Source organism: Haemorhous mexicanus, chromosome 17, assembly GCF_027477595.1.
Source record: "Haemorhous mexicanus isolate bHaeMex1 chromosome 17, bHaeMex1.pri, whole genome shotgun sequence".
NCBI lineage: Eukaryota > Metazoa > Chordata > Aves > Passeriformes > Fringillidae > Haemorhous > Haemorhous mexicanus.
The window spans coordinates 13,848,702-13,864,507 of record NC_082357.1 but is presented as its reverse complement, the minus strand read 5'-3'; the positions used below and the strand labels follow the sequence as shown (position 1 = coordinate 13,864,507).

The 15,806-nt window shown below is 55.4% G+C and overlaps 1 protein-coding gene across 1 annotated transcript; it reads right to left on the bottom strand.

Moving 5' to 3' along the window:
* Positions 1-742: 742 nt before the first annotated feature.
* NATD1 (N-acetyltransferase domain containing 1) lies at positions 743-11,511 on the bottom strand. Its single transcript, XM_059861512.1, has 3 exons — positions 11,334-11,511; positions 4,766-4,884; positions 743-4,049 (listed from the first exon to the last, which is right to left on the bottom strand). The coding sequence occupies exons 1-3, from the start codon at positions 11,428-11,430 to the stop codon at positions 3,933-3,935; spliced, it is 333 nt and encodes a 110-aa protein (XP_059717495.1). The 5' UTR covers positions 11,431-11,511; the 3' UTR covers positions 743-3,932.
* Between the last annotated feature and the right edge of the window lie 4,295 nt (positions 11,512-15,806).

The window sequence follows — 15,806 nt, the reverse complement described above, 5'->3', positions numbered from 1 at the left end:
GGGAAGCGTGCCCAGCCCGGCAGAACGTGCAGCAGGGCTGGGACAGGCCGGAGCACGGACTGTGTGGAATGTGGAATGTAAACAGAGTGTGTTACCAGCAACAGCCCAGCCACAGATCCCAGCCGGCCGTGCTGTCCCTGGGGAGCAGCAAACCCCACGCTCCTGCTGCAGCCCAGGGGCAACTTGTCCCACTGGATCAAATCATAACTGTTCTCCACACCGACCTTCCTGGCAATCTGAGTTATCCAAACTCAGCCTCTGCAGCCTTCTCACAGCACTGGGAAGTGACACAAATGCCCTGCTAGGATCCCAAGGGCTCAGGCTGTGCTCCCAGCCCTGGGGAGCGCTGGCTCCAGGAGGGAAGTGCCTTGTGTCCCTCTGAGCCACCTGCCTGCCCACCTTGCTCTGGACAAGCACAGCAACTGGACATTTAAATATTTTCATGCCCATTTTAAAGCAGTGGACACAAGCACTGAGTGTTTGAGTTGTCCTGCTCATTTGCAGGACAACTCCCAAAGACTGGCCTGAAATCCCAAGGAGGAATGGTGAAGGTGAGCAGGGCTGGATCAGCTGGCAAAGGAGAGGAACCAGTTGTGATCCCACTCACCCTGAGCTCTGCACAGTCATCACCGGGTCAGCCAGCTCTGCGCCCTCAAACAAAACACAATAATTTCACCCCTTACCTACTGATCCTTTGCAGTGGGAGCATGTGATCCCCCCAGCACAGCACAGCCACTGCAGCTCAGTTAAGCCACACTTTTATTGTATTGTATTCCATGCATTATGTTCATGTTTTATAGTATGACAGAGGGAGGGATCAAGATAAATGTTAAACATAAACAAGAGCAGAAAGGTCGTTTGTAACAGGTCCTGAGAAGGAAAGGCACATCGTAACCACCGAATCCAACAGAACGGAAACCTTGGACAGAGGAAGACAACGCTGGAGAGCAGATGAAGGAGGGGGTGTTTCAAGTTGGGGGCTGTGGAAGCAGGTTTGACAGCCACCTGCATTCCCCCACCCACCACAGGTCTGTAGTTCAAACGGGTTTGGGGAGCTCAGTATTCAACCAAACCACTTCCACACTCCTGTTGCCCGGGGAGAGTCCAAAATCCCAAACTCCTCCAGGCTTAATCAGCACCAAGGGGCAGCACAGGACTCAAAGCTCCTTTCTGCAGAGACCAGCTGGGAAAAGGCAGCTGGTGGGGAGACAGGGAAGGGCTACCCAGCACCGAGGGACCCCCAGCCAGGTCCCCCCCAGCCATGCAGGGTCACAGGAGCACTGTGGGCTGCGGCATCACTGGTGAGCTGCGGGTATTGCTATTCACTGGCATCGAGGAGGAGGGAAGGCTGGGACAGAGCAAGGACACAGCAGAGAAAGGGTTGGCACAGGTCTCTGCCAGGTCAGACACCAGGGGGTTGTAGCACCTCGAAGGGAAGCAGCAGCAGAACCGTGTGCTGAGCTGACTTAAGGCAGCGATCGCTGCGGGGATCCAGTGCTGGGAAGCTCGAGGTTCCTGCCAGAGCAGCACAGGGGCTCCAGAGCCAGGCTGGACATGGGACTCTGCCCAGACAGTGAGCACAGCACACCTTCCAGTGAGCTGACACATCAGGGAGCTGCTGGAGAGTGCACACAGTGGAAATGAGCACTATAGCAGGACAGAGCTCAAGCATCGCACCCAGCCCTGCTGTGGCAAAGACACACATGTCTTATCTTGGCTTCCAGGGGATAAAACAGCTCAGCTTCACCTTGGAATCAAGAGAAGGGATGGTTCAGTCATCACAGCAGTACCAGAGCCAGCCTTGCTCCTGTAACTGTGTGTTGAAGTGAGTTTTGCATGTTAAAGGAGGAACACTTAGTAGCCCACGTTTCTCCTTGAGCCCCCTCAGTTTGTTACCTGCCACCCTTTCCCAGTCCCTCGAAGCCACCCTAAAGGTCACAGCCTGGGTGAAATAAGCAGCAGGAGGGCAGAAATGAAGCAGAGGCTGGGCTGAGCTTGAAGCCTTTCCTGAGCAGCACAAGGCAGAGGTGGCTCTGCCCCCTGGCACAGGTGGTGGGCACGGGCAGGGGTCTCACAGCCTGCAGTGTGCAGGGCAGGGATGGAGGCTGGGAGTTTTGGAAGCCTGAGAGGGCTGTGCTGTGCTGTGCTGGTGATGGGCAGCCCAAAAGCACAGGCAGGCAGCAAGGGTTCTCCTCAAGCTGGTGGCCAGGGACAGATCAGGTTGAAATCCTGGCACAGGGTCTCCATCTCTGGCCACCCCAGCCAGGAGAGAAGTTTGTAGGAGTTTTTGCCTTTGCTGCCATGGATTTTGTGCTGGGGTCTGGGAAAGGGCTGAGCTGCCTCTCACCTGGGGCTTCAGTCACTCCGTGGCACAGATTGTAAACTTTAGTCCCTGCTGAGCTAAGCAAGGTCTGGGTTTGGTCTCCAGGTGAGAGGCTCTCCATGTCCTGCCTGGCTGCAGCCCCCAGTGGCTGCTCAGGGCTGGGGGTGTTGAAAACATCACCTCCCTCACCACAGCCCTGCCTTGGGACACTACAAAATCCTGAGAGCTCAGTGTGAGATGCTCTGAGGTGTAGCTCAGGGGCTGGAAAACGCAGGCAAGGCAGGACAGGCAGCAAGGTGGAACCTGGCAGTGCCCTGCCATCATGGTGTTACCTCCACGTCTGAGTGGGGCAATGCTGGGTTGTGCTACAGAATCATCATCCACCGAGGTAAGAGCACAAAATGAGGGTGTTCCTGCTGCTGGCCAAGGTCCCCACTGCTGCCAGTACCCTGAGCTTGGAGCTGTGAGGAGGCCCTGAGCAGACAGGTAATGCCATGAGCCAGGGCTTCTTTCCAAAGGCTGTAAGGAGAAGCCATTGGAATCCAGGTGGATGCAGGCACCTCTAGGACTGAACCCTGGAGCAGGTCCTGGAGGCCTCACCCTGCTGCTCTCAGGATGTCCTGGTGGGGCTGATCTGGGGCACTGACAGGGATGCAGAGATGGAGGAGAGAGAGATGGGGGGAGCCTTCCTTTTCAGCTGCAGGAAATCACCCTGGTGCCCTGGGATGTCCCTCACCTCTCAGGCCAAGGCTGGCTATGGGGCTGGTCTCTTCTCCTGAGCAGGCTGTGTCCACACCAAGGGCAGGGAGACAGGAATAACAGTCCATGACCCTCTGGGATGCCACTTCAGGGTTGTGTACAGAAGCTGGGCAGGAGCTGGCATCTCCAGGGAGCAGCATCTGCAACTCAGCCACATTTCTTCCTCTGCACAGACTCTGCCACAGCCTCTGCAGTCCAAGTCCACTCCTCACACGGCTCTTGTCTCCAGGCTCGAGGGTGTCACCATCCCAGTGTCTCCACAGCCAGGGCAGCAAAGCCCCCGAGGTGCCACCATGGTCCATGTGTTCTGGTATGTACTGCACGTGGCCTTGGACACGGCTTGGTGCCCACCAGGTGCTGCAGGGGATGAGCCTGACACAGGGCTGGGGCTCCTCCAGAACCTCCCTCTGTCCCACAAAGCTTAATCCACAGCACATCCCCAGCTGCCAGGAGGAAAGAGGGGCCGGTACCCCATGACCAGCCTTAACCAACATCCCCCAGCAAGTTCAGAGCTGTTGCCAAGCAGGGGGGAGAGGATGAGGAGCAGAACAAGTCACGCCCTGCCCTTGTGATGGAGTTTGGTGGAAAATTCACCCTCTTCTATCCCCTGGCTTGGGAAAAGCACTGGTGGGCACCCTGTGTGCCCATAGGCAGCCTGGCCCAGGGGCTGTGGCCATGCTCACACGTGGGCAGAGAGGAGGAGGAGGTGGTGCCCACACTCACGCACCGCATGGACACGCTAAAAAAACCGGGAATTGCCAGTGTGGGAAGGAGTTCCTGAGACTGCAGAGAAGCCAAGGCTGCCTTGAACAGTCAGGGCCAGGTGTGCTGGTGAGGGAGCAGTCCTGCCTTAAGGCTGCAAGTGTTCCAGGTACTGAGGCAGAGGGTTCTCCTTGACGTATTTCTGAATGTACCAGCACGTCAGGTGCGCCTTCAGGTCCTCCTCCACCACAAAATCCAGGGCTGCCTGCAAGCAGTGCAGATCAGATGAGTCACAACCAACACCCCCAGCCTCGGGGGAGCCCTGTACCCCTCACCCAGATGGGGGAAGCAGAAGGAGTCCCTCAGGTACCCCCTGTGTGAGGCAGGGACCTGAGGGGAGAGCACAGCTGTCCTGCCACAGCCACCAGCTCACCACAGAGTCCCCAGTTTAACTCTCAACACATCCAGCCCCGTGGATACTGTGCTGCAGGTGACACAGCCCATTCTGTGAAGGCCACCTTCATCATCCCTTTGTCCCCACTTACAGGGCCAGGGAGCAGCTGTACCCCAAAGCAGCACCCCACCATTGTGCTCATGGCTCCCCAGCTCTCCCTCACAGCCCAAGCAGGCAGAGGGCTCATGAGGGCAGTGAAGGTTTGAGAGGAGGGGTCCAGCTCAAGCTGAGGTGAGCCATCAGCCCCTGCACAAGGGATTTTTGCTGAGAGGGGGAACGGGCCAAACCTGGGTGAGTGGCTGGACTTGCTGACACTTACCCAGCTCCTCTTGCCACAAAACCCAGGAATGTCTGACCCCAGATTTCCATCTGCCCCGCCAGCCACCCCATCTCCCATCAGAGCAGGATTCCCACAGGGCACACACGCAATTCCAACGTGGCAGGGCCTGGGTCAGCCAGGAGCTTTACCCACAGCTGGGATGGCAGCAGGATGGGCACCTTGCCCTTCTGGGAGGCTGGGGCTGTACCTTTGCCAGGTGCTTGGCAATTCCTCTCCCTCGGTAGGCGTCCGGCACCTCCGTGTGCTGCAGGTCCACGATCCGCTTCCCCACGTACTCGTAGAGCAGCACGGCCTTGTCATGGCAACCTGAGGGTGGCACAGAGGGGACAGGGTTGGGGTGTCCCTGGAGGACCCACAGCAGGGAATGGCACAGAGGGGTAAGGGGTGGGATGTCCCTACAGAGTCCCCAGCAGGATGGGCAGTTTTGGGACTGCTACATCATCCCTCATGCCATGGGAATGGCTCTGGTGGTGGGTTTCAGTGGTGGCTTTGCTCTCAGGGACACCTGGATGTCCTCACTGATCCCCCCAAGGTGTGAGCAGGGCCTTTCCAAGCCCCTGGAGCAGGAGTAGCTTTCTGACCCAGCCCTGAGTCAGTAATGCCAGCACAACATGTTTAGGGTAAGAGAGCAGCTGTGGGGAGGGAGATGTGTTGATGGTGGGGAGAGTAAAAAGAACAGGGGGAAAACCAACAAAGCTGACCCAGGTAGCAGCCAATTAATTTCTCCCCCAGCACACTTTTTTTTTTTTGTTGTGGCACATAAAACAGGACAAGACTCCTTGGTCTGGTGTTGCAGCATTGTCTAGACACGTTTTGGGGAAGGTGAATCCCATAAACATACAGGAAAGCTCACACAGGTGTGCAAGGGGGGCTGTGCACACAAATGTACATGTACACACACACAGGCTTCCTGTTTCAACACCCTGACCTTTCTCACAGCAGCTCAGTTACAGGCAAAAAGAAGTTTCAGCTCATGTATACATCAGAGGAGTCAGAACACCCCTCTGGTTTCATCCACAGAACCTGAGCCTTCAGTGCAAAAGCAAATGTTTCATTTCTAGAGAGTTTCTGTGCTTAAAAGTGAGTTTCAGAAGTGCAAGATCCCAATTAAAGAGACAAGTTTGATTAAAATAATGGGAACTTTTCCTTCTCTCCAATGTTTTTTTTAAGGCTGAAGGGCTGCAAAGTTCACCTGCATTCAGGATCTGCTTTAGCTGAGCTCAGTACACTCCACTTCACTGCAGCCAGCCCAGTTTGCCTCACCCCTGTATTCAAGAGAAACTAGAAAGGAGCCCATTGGAATTTTGTGTTTCCAGAGAAGCAGCTCAAGCTTTTATTCCTGCTCCTTTTATGCAGACACTCAATTCTCCTACACTGGATGGAAACCTTCACATTTCCAGCCCGAGTTTATTCCTGCTGGTTTCTGCCCACTCCTTCTTGTGCCAACATTGTTCTTGGGTGGACATAAATAATTTCCCTCCCTGCCATTCCCCCAAGTATTTCTAGGCTTCAGTCCTGCCCCTCTCAGCTCTGGCTCACCAAAAAGCTTTGAGTTTCCCCCAGAGAGAAAAGAGGGAGCACTGCAGTGTTTCTTCATGTGGACCCAGGCCCCCCAAAAAAGCCAAGGGAGCAGGTGAAGCCCTTCCCCAGCAGCACAGACCTGTCTTGCTGGAGGGAAACCTGCCCAGGCTGGGGCATGAGGTGCCCTCACCCTCAGAGAGCATTTGGAGGCAGCTCTCAGGGGTGGCAAGGGCAGAGTAGGCAGCACCAAAGGCTGTAAAATGATCTTAGAGCAGCAGCTTTCACTCGTTCCAGCCCTTCCACCCCACTCTCCTCCCAGGCTAAAACTTTCCATAGCCTCTGCCTGAAGCTTTGAGAAGTTTAAAACTAAACTGACCACAGAACAAAATACCTTTTTTCTTTAAATACACTTTTAAAATATATGATCTGTTTTAAAGTAACAAAGACACAAATGTATTTTTAAAGCAGGAGGTGATTGGAGTATTTGGAGGATCTCAGACATGTCCTGGACAGGCTTTTCCTGGATATTCCCTGTAGCACAGCAGCACCACAAACCCCCAGCCAGGACAGGAGCTGCAGAGTGCCACCAGGGCACAGATGAACACACACAGAAAGGATTTTACAACCAGCCTGATTTTACAACAGACAGACAGTGCTGCTGGAAACTGGGGCCAGTTCAGAAAAACATCCCAGCTCAGCCAAGTGCACGATCACATCCACACACCTCAGTGGCACAGCACACAAAACCAAGGACACTCGTGCCTCAGGGTGTGGTGTGGGCCCTACAGGTCACATCCAGGGCTTGGAAAGAGCCAACCCTGGTGCTGAGTGCTGCCCTGGCCATGGGGGCAGCTCCCAGGAAAGCTGGGGGGCTGGAAGCAGTGCTGACCCTTCCAGCCCCAGCTTGGTGCAATCCCCCCCAAAGAGAGGGGGCACATGCAGAAACCCCAGCAGAACATGGCATAAGAGACACCTCCTGCCAGCCTCCAGCCCGTGCCACCCCCTGAGCTCTGGGACAGGAGTTTATCAGCCTGCACAGACACAGCTGGGCACAGAGAGCCTGCCCTGGAGTTTGACTCACTGACACTGAGGAAGTGGAGTCGATGCAAATCAGCACAGCCAGAGAGGAGCAGGATGGCAGCAATGGCAGCACAGCTGGTGCCCTGCTCATCCTCTGTCCCTCCCTCCACTCACGGGGGGCACAGGGAAGGGGAAGCTTTTCTGGGAGCTGGGAAAGGGACCAGCTCTAACCTTGCTCTACAAGGAGGGTTTGCTTGCACTGGGAGCACTGGTGGGCTCAGCCCTGAAGCCAGACACAAGTGCCCAGGCTGGGTGACTCAGGGGCCTGGAGAAGAAGCAGAGAGCCCAGTCCCAGCCCAGCTGAGGAAGGGACACATCTGGCAGGACACAGGCCCTCCACCCCAGCTCACCCTTCACTGCTCCCCTCTCTTGACATACACAAAGTACCCAGCAAGGGGAGCCTGCAGCACTGCAGGACTGTCCCTTGTCCCTCATCCCTGTCCCCCTGCAGCAACCCCAGCCCACGATACCCCTTTGTGTACCCAGGACCAGGGCAGGGCCCTGGCTGCTGCCTGCAAGGCCAATTTCTGTGCCCCAGCCCCCTTTGGACACTGCTGCAAAGCCATTCCCTGGGAGCAGGGGGACAGAACAAATGCCAGTCCCATCTCCCAGGAGCAGGAGCAGGAGGCAGCTCAGGTCTTCTGCTGCTGAGCCAAACAGTGGGGGTAGAAAAAAAGCAAAAGCTGCGTGTGGGGTGGGCTGAGAGGACAAGAAGTCCTGAGGAGCTTGTGCATCCCAGGCTGGAGCTCTGCCTGCCACGGGCTGGCCTCACTCCCCAGGGAGCTACTGGCACGTTACTACGGAGAGAAAACACAACAGAGCACAACAGCCAGAGAGGAGACAGCACAAGGCTCGTGGAGGGGCCTCCCTGGCAGGAATGGCAGCAGGGGGGTCTGGTTTGGAGCAGTTTCCTGTTTAGGAGCTCTCTGGAGGTGCCTGTGGCATGGGAGGAGCAGGGATGTCTTTGATGCAGGGCCTGGTGACAGATCCCTTGGTCCCTGCTGCAAACTCAGCACCTTCCCCCCATCCTGAAAGCATCTGCCCCATCAGGCAGGAAGGCTCCAAGGCATGACCTGCTCCAATTTTCCCAATAAACCTGAGCCTGGGCTCCTGGACAGGGAGCTCCTGAGACTCAGATCAGCAGTGGGCAGAGCAGGAGCTTCCAGCCAAAATCCTGCCCTAGTGCAGCTGGGGAGGAGTGGGAGGTTTGGGAAGTGTGGTGTGCTGCAGCCAGCAGAAGTGTTGGAGTTGGAACGTGTGAGAAGCCCGAGCATCCCTGAGGAACTGGAGCTGCTCCATGCTCGTGGTGAGCCTGATGGGTGTGATGGGCATCAAGAAGAGACAGCAGCTGCTGCTAAAAGCTCTTCCCCTGCCCCAAACATCTGTGCCAGCAGCTGGACCAACCAGCCAAATGCTTTGGCACAGGGGGGTCCCTTTGGGTTTCTTGTTTTGACCTGAAATTTCATCTCAGACCCAAAGAAATACCCAACTATTCCTGACAAAACCAGCCTATATGATTCCCATGGAAGCCTTTAGCTTTGACAAATTGATGTTTTCCAAGAGAGTCTCTGCACAGGGAGGCTTCTGGCTGGCTCAGGCTGTTAGTCACATCCTAACCCATTACAAATCCAGTTGGGCGTCTCTCTGCTCTCCTCTCGAGGGATAACGAGGCTCAGTGAGGTCTGGTTATAATCAGCTTTACTTTCAGCTTCTAAATGCTCCTTCATTTGGGATGCAGGGGAAAAGGGAACGTGTTCAAGTGAAGCAGCTGTTCCTATCAGAGATTTAGCAGCTACTGCAGCAATGAGGGGAAGAACCAGCAGAGAAAGGAAAGACAGGGCAAGCCCCAAAAAACTCGAGTGCAATTCATCTTCCTTGTGCACAAGGAGGAAGTCCTGACACGAGGTCACACAGGGGCACAGAGGCAAACACAGGATGATGCTGAAAATGAACACTTTCACAACCAGTTCACAGCTTTCACTGTCTCAGCCTTCTGCTCCAGGGATTTCCAGAAATTCATCACCATGCAAAGTTTTCTACCCAGCATCACACCACCATAAACCACCAGCTGTCAAAGTCTGGCTGTTTGGTCCACGTGCCTGGAGCATCCATGTTTTCCCAGGGTATCATCCACACTTGACATTTAGCAGAAATTAGGACATCACAGGAAAGTTGACCCTGAAGCCCACAAACTGCTGCTCATCTCTATCACAGCTCAGTGACATGGGACAAGAATGGTCTCTGAGGGACACAGGGATCACTTTGATGCCAAAGTCTGTCTCTGACCCATTTCTTGTCATTCTCTGCTTGCTGCAGGGAAAACCTCCTGGGGCATTCCACACCAGTGATGCTCATCATGCCAGGAGGGACAAAGAGCAGTGCAGGAAACAAACACCCTGCCACGCACTCCCACAGAGATGTTATCTCCTCACCAGCTTCCAGGGCTTGGCTGCTACCAGCAAGTGCCTAACGAGGAGGAGGAGAGGTGGATCACCCACTCCACGTGGATGTTAGTCAGCACAGCAGCACGGACACCATCACAGCAGGACACTGCTCAGCTCAGCTGCCTTGTGTGGCTGAACTCACAAAAAAGGGCTCAGACTCCCTGAACTCCCAGAAAAAACACAACCTTGATCATGGGGATTCACCTGGGTGAGGCCATGGCCACAGTGGATGGGGCTTGGAGCAACCTGGTCTGTGTCTGGACACACAGGTGGTGTCCCTGCCCAAGGCTGGAATGAGATGAGCTTTAGGATCCTCCCAACCCAAACCATTCTGGGATTCTGTGACTCCACGATCCCCCCAAATCAGGAGGTTCTGTGCTGATTCACACACGACTCCCACAGCTGATTCTCTCCCTCTCAGAGTTCACCCTCTCCAGTCACGACTCATCCCTGCTCAGCCACCAAACGCTGCTGGGCCCGTGGTGTGGCTGCCAGAGCTTTTATCCAGAAAACCACAATAAAAGATTACGTCTCCCTAATAATTGTTGACCCTTGGCTGTCCCCTCTATTTCCTGCACACACCAACTTCACTGGCTGGGACAATGCCCTGGTGGTGGCAGTGGGGACCCGCCACTGGCACCTTGTTTGATCTCAGGCTGAAATAAGCAGTTGGTGAAATTGTTTTCTCCGCACCCGTCTCCTCCTTCCTCGCTGCACCACTGCCGAGCCTCCAGCCTGCACTTTGTAATTAGTGGTTGAAATGAAAATGGGGTGGGGGGGGGAGGAATAGAAGTCTAAAATAAAATCTGGACTATTCTTGTTGTTTTATCGACAAAGCCTCCTGCATTCCCTATGATTTCTGAACTATACATTTTATTTCTTTATTTTTTGAAAAGGCAGCTACCCTGCAATTTCTGCAGGGCAGCGAGGCAGTTTCACCCAGAGTAGTTCTCAGCATAACAAATGGATGGGGAAGAGATGATGGGATCCTTGAATATCTGCAATTAACCATCAAGATGAAGGCTGGGAAAGAATCAGTGCACCACAGAGAAATTTTAGTGGCACCTACTTTTTTCTTTCCTTTGTTCACTCCACTCAATATGTGACAGAGCTTTTTGGGGGTCACTGTGCCAGCAGAGCTCCACAGGTGGCTGTGGCAGCTTGGATCCGTGTCGTTGGTCCTACAGAACCGTGGCACCCACCCTGCTAGAGCTCCCGAGGGGTTTCCCTGAAGGAATGTCCCCAGAGCTGGCACATCCACATCCCCCAAAGACACCTGCTCCGGGGGGACCAAGGCAGTGTCCCCAACCTGCCCGTGCCACCATCGCGCTCCACAGCCCGACCCCAGCCGAGGGAGCCGAGCGATGCCCACATCTCTCCTGGGAGAAGGTTTTGGGGAGCAGGAAGGGCTGGGGGGCACTGGGGGGATCACACCGCGGTAGGGTGGGGAGTACGGGGGAAAGTGCAGCGGGACACAGCGGCACGGGAAGGGGCGGCACCGGGGGAAATAGGTGAGAACAGGAAAAAGGGGAGGAACAAGAAGAAAAAAGGGGAGAGCAACGGGGAGGGGAAAGGGGGGAGAGACGGGGGGGGCGAAGGGGGGGACAGCGAGAGCTGAAAAGGAAAGGGAATCTGAGGTCCCAGCGAGGCGGAACCGCGGGCGGAGGGCAGCAGGTAACGTCCCGGGGAGCTCCGAGCGCCGTCCCTTACCGTTGAGCCGCACGGTGAACTGCCGTCGCTTGCGATCGTGCTCCACCTGGATGGGGCAGCCCTGCTCCAGGAGGCCGAGCGGCGCCGAGTGTGCCATGGCGGGCCGGTGTCGGTGTCGATTCCGGTATCGGTATCGGTATCGGTGCCGGTGCCGGTGTCGGTGTCGGAGCGGAGGCGCGGGCGGGCCCGGCGCGGCCCCGGCCGCAGGAAGCCCCAGCTGTGCGGCACGTGCCCGCCCCGCAGCCAATGGCCGCGCCGCGCTTTTGTTTTGGTACGGCCGCGCGGCCCTTAAAGGGGCAATGCCGCCACAGCCGTGGGGACCGCAGCCAGCGCCCGGCGCCCCCGCGCGGGCGGGCACCGCCACCAGCGTCCGCCAGAACAGCGCGGGTCCCGTACTGGTTCTGTACGGATTCTGTACTGGTTCTGTGCAGGTCCCGCACGGGTTCTGTACTGGTCCCGCACTGTACTGGTCTTGTTTGGGATCTCTACTGGTCCCGTACGGGTTCTGTACTGGTTCTGTACTGGCCATGCACTGGTCCCGCACGGATGCTGTAGTGGTTCTGCACTGCTTCTGTACTGGTCCCGCACTGTTTTTTACTGGTCCTTTACTGGTCCCGCGCTGGGGCTGCCCGCGGTGCCGGCTGCTCTGCGGCAGGTCCCGGGCTGGTGCCCTGCCCTGCCTGTGCCTTGTGCCCTGTGCCCTGCTCTGCTGGGCTGTGGGGGGAAGCCCCAGGTCATGGCTCCTACGTGATGCTGGGACCAGGTTACTCCAAGTCCATCCAGCCTGGCCTTGGACACTTCCAGGACCTGTTCCAGGTCCTTCCCACCCTCATAAGGGAGAATTCCTTCCCAATATCCCATCCAACCCTGCCCTCTGGCAGTGGGAAGCCATTCCCTGTGTCCTGTCCCTCCATCCCTTGTCCAAAGTCCCTCTCCAGCTCTCCTGGAGCCTCTTTAGGCCCTGGAAGGGGCTCTGAGGTCTCTCTGGAGCCTTCTCTTGTCCAAGCTGAACACCTGTGTCTCTCCCAGCCTGGCTGCAGAGCAGAGGTGCTCCATCATGTATCACACACCCATCACATATCACATACACATCACATCAGTGACCCCAGAGCTCTCAGTGACAGGAGCTGAGAGTGCCCCAGGTGTCTCTGCTGGCAGCTGCAACAGGAAAAGCAGCAACACCTAAATTCAGAAATAAGAACAGTTCACCAGTTCTCTGCACCTGAACACCATCTCATGTAGCCTGGCCTTTGTTTACTCATCCCTTCTGCTCCTGCTGCCCTGTGGGAAAGGGATTTGTAAAGAATTCAAGGCCGTAGAATAGAAGGCCATAGTGGGGAAAAAATAGAAGTGATTTGTGGCAAAAGTAATAGCAGCATTGTGTGGCAAAAGCTAACAGGCTGAAAAACATTTTTTAAGTATTGTAACCAAGAAATAAGTTAGATTCTGATAGGATGGCGTTGAGTTTTACATCTCTTGTGTCTCAGTACTCATCGAGACTGACAAGAGAATAAAATCTTTTCAAACACCTCTCAGTTGCCCTGTCTCTATAAAAGCCAAGAAAACCAACACTGCCCGAATTGCAGCTGAGGAATTCCCTGGATTTGGCTGCTCTGTGCTGCTCCAGTGGCTGCTGCTGGTGCTCTGTCAGGTCTCCTGCTCTATCCCCACTCCCACCGAGCCTGGCCTGCAGCACCCCCTGGCCCTAAGGACTGGGTGTCTGCTGCAGAGAGGCTCCATTCCCTTCCTTCTCCACCAGTATTGGTGAGGAGATGTCCTTCTCCACCAGTATTGGTGAGGAGATGTCCTTCTCCACCAGTATTGGTGAGGAGATGTCCTTCTCCACCAGTATTGGTGAGGAGATGTCCTTCTCCACCAGTATTGGTGAGGAGATGTCCTTCTCCCCCAGTATTGGTGAGGAGATGTCCTTCTCCCCCAGTATTGGTGAGGAGATGTCCTTCTCCCCCAATATTGGTGAGGAGATGTCCTTCTCCCCCAATATTGGTGAGGAGATGTCCTTCTCCCCCAATATTGGTGAGGAGATGTCCTTCTCCCCCAGTATTGGTGAGGAGATGTCCTTCTCCACCAGTATTGGTGAGGAGATGTCCTTCTCCACCAGTATTGGTGAGGAGATGTCCTTCTCCCCACGCCCTCCCTGGCAGCATTTGCTCCCACACCGTGTGGTCGTGGTGGTGCAGGGAGGTACAAACAGCAAAGCAGGGGAACACAGAGAATGCAAACACTGCAGCACTGCTGGTGTGTTGCAGGGAGGAAGGGAAGGGGATAACTGGATGATCCCAGAGCTGTCAGGGAGGGCTGATGTCCTCCAGCACACAGGGATGCTTGGGACACAGCGGGTCTGAAGCCTGAGAGAGGAGGAAGGAGAAGCAGGTTTTGCCCAGGGTGAGCAGCTCCTTACTGCTCTCTTGGTGATCCTGCACAGCCAAAGGTTCACTTACAGCTCCTGAAAGCATGGAGAGCCTTTCCATGAGTGCCAGATATCCGGAAGCCTTGCCACAATCTCTGGGAGCACTCAGGCTCCAGTGCCTGTGATGATTCCCTGGGACAGCAGCTCAGATGAGGAGGGGCAGAAGAAGCTGCAGAAGAGAAGGAGAGGTCCCCCAAGAGACCCCCAAGCCCTGCCATGGCTGGGAGGTGACCTCGTGGCTGCTTCTGGTCCCTTCCTCACAGTTTGTATTTGCATGTAAATTTCAAGATAAATGTTGATTTAGAAATGCTATGGAATAGGATAGATATTGTTGAGAAAGAAATGGAGTTAGAAAAAAGCTTCAAAAGATAACCTTGCAAATAAGGGTAGATACTTTGGAGAAATAAAATTATGAAAAATGTATTGTATTGGGACCCACGAGGGATAGTTTTAGATGATTGGTTTTAAGGCATCTACAGCATGCTGTGGCAAAAAGATGATAGACCAAGAAACACTTACAGTGTATTGTAATCAGGAAATAGTTGGCTTCTGATTGTGATGGTGTGAATTATAACACATGTATTATCTTATCCTTCTCATGAGACTGAAAACGGAATAAAAATTTTCAAAACACCTCTCAGCTACCCCATCTCTGTGTCAAGAAAAAAATATTATCCAACACTTGAGCACTGGCTCAGCTCAGAGCTGTGTGGATCATCTCAAACCCCGCTGCTGATTCCAAGATCGGGAAGATCTTTTATCCAAGATGTGGATAAACGTCAGAGGGGCCCCTCAGCCCTGCAGTGACACCCACAGCTCTTGCATCAGCTGATGACCCGTGGCTGGGCTGCAGAGCAGTGGCTTTTTTTTTGGAAAGACTCCTCCTCCTCGTCTGTGTTGAAAGACTTGAAAGGTGGTGAATCTGCGACGTCTCTGGGGAAGGTAATTGCTCTCCCCATTAAAAACCTGTAATTTATTTTCCATTTGAACTCTTCCACCTTCAGTGTGCAGCTGGATCTGGTGCCTTTGGTGCTGGATCACAGCTCTGCCCGAGGCACCCGTGCAGCCACAGATCCCAACCCCTCCAGCTCCTTCCCTCTGGCACTGATTCCCTTCCACTGCCTGGCTTTGAGAGAGTTTTTCCAGTCCTCAGATTTATCCCAAATGCTCTGCAAAGCTGAGAGCTGGCTGTGGCAGAGCAGCTGTGATCTCACCAGTGCTGTCAGCAGTTGCCACCCCTCCAACCCCTCCTTTGGATCTTTACGGATCACGCTAAGAATCCCAGCCAGAAAGGGGCACTTGGAATCTGATTTTTTTGCTTTTTCCACTGTATCTCTCACATCCTGCCCAGCACTTGTTCCTGCAGCCCAGCTCGGGTGGCTGTGGGAGCATCCTTACCCTGTGATGTGCCACGTTTAGGAGGGATTGATTCCTCAGTGACTCAGAGAGGAATTAACCCAGAGTGACAGAGTGCCCTCAGCTGTGAGGGACACACGAGGGTCACCCAGCCCCACTCCAGGCCCCAAATCCCACCCTGAGCCTGCCCGGGAGCGTTGTCCAAACACTGCTGGAGCTGTGGCAGCCTTGGGGCTGTGCTCATCCCCTGGGGAGCCTGTTCAGTGCCCAAACACCCTCTGAGGGGAGAACCTTTCCCTGATATCCAACCCGACCCTCCCTGGCCCAGCTCCAGCCGCTCCCTTGACTCCCCGTCCATTTCCCATCCGGACACACCGATGGCACCCGTGCAGGACCCACGGGAGATGTGGTGAGCTGACCATCCTTAGCTGACAGGTGAGGTGCACGGGTCGAGGAGCAGCACAGGACGGGGATGCTCCGCGCCCCAAGCCCGCGGGTTCCGCGGCGGGACCACACCAGCGACGGGGACACCGAGGCCACCTCTCCTGAGGGGCAGCGGCGCCCGCCCGCCTCACTTCACCCTCACAGCCGCGCCCGAGAACCGCAAAGCCATTTCCGCGCCGGGGCCTTAGCCCCGCCTCCGCTCGGCGCTGGCCAATGGCGGCGCGGGGGCGGGCCCGGCGGGGCGG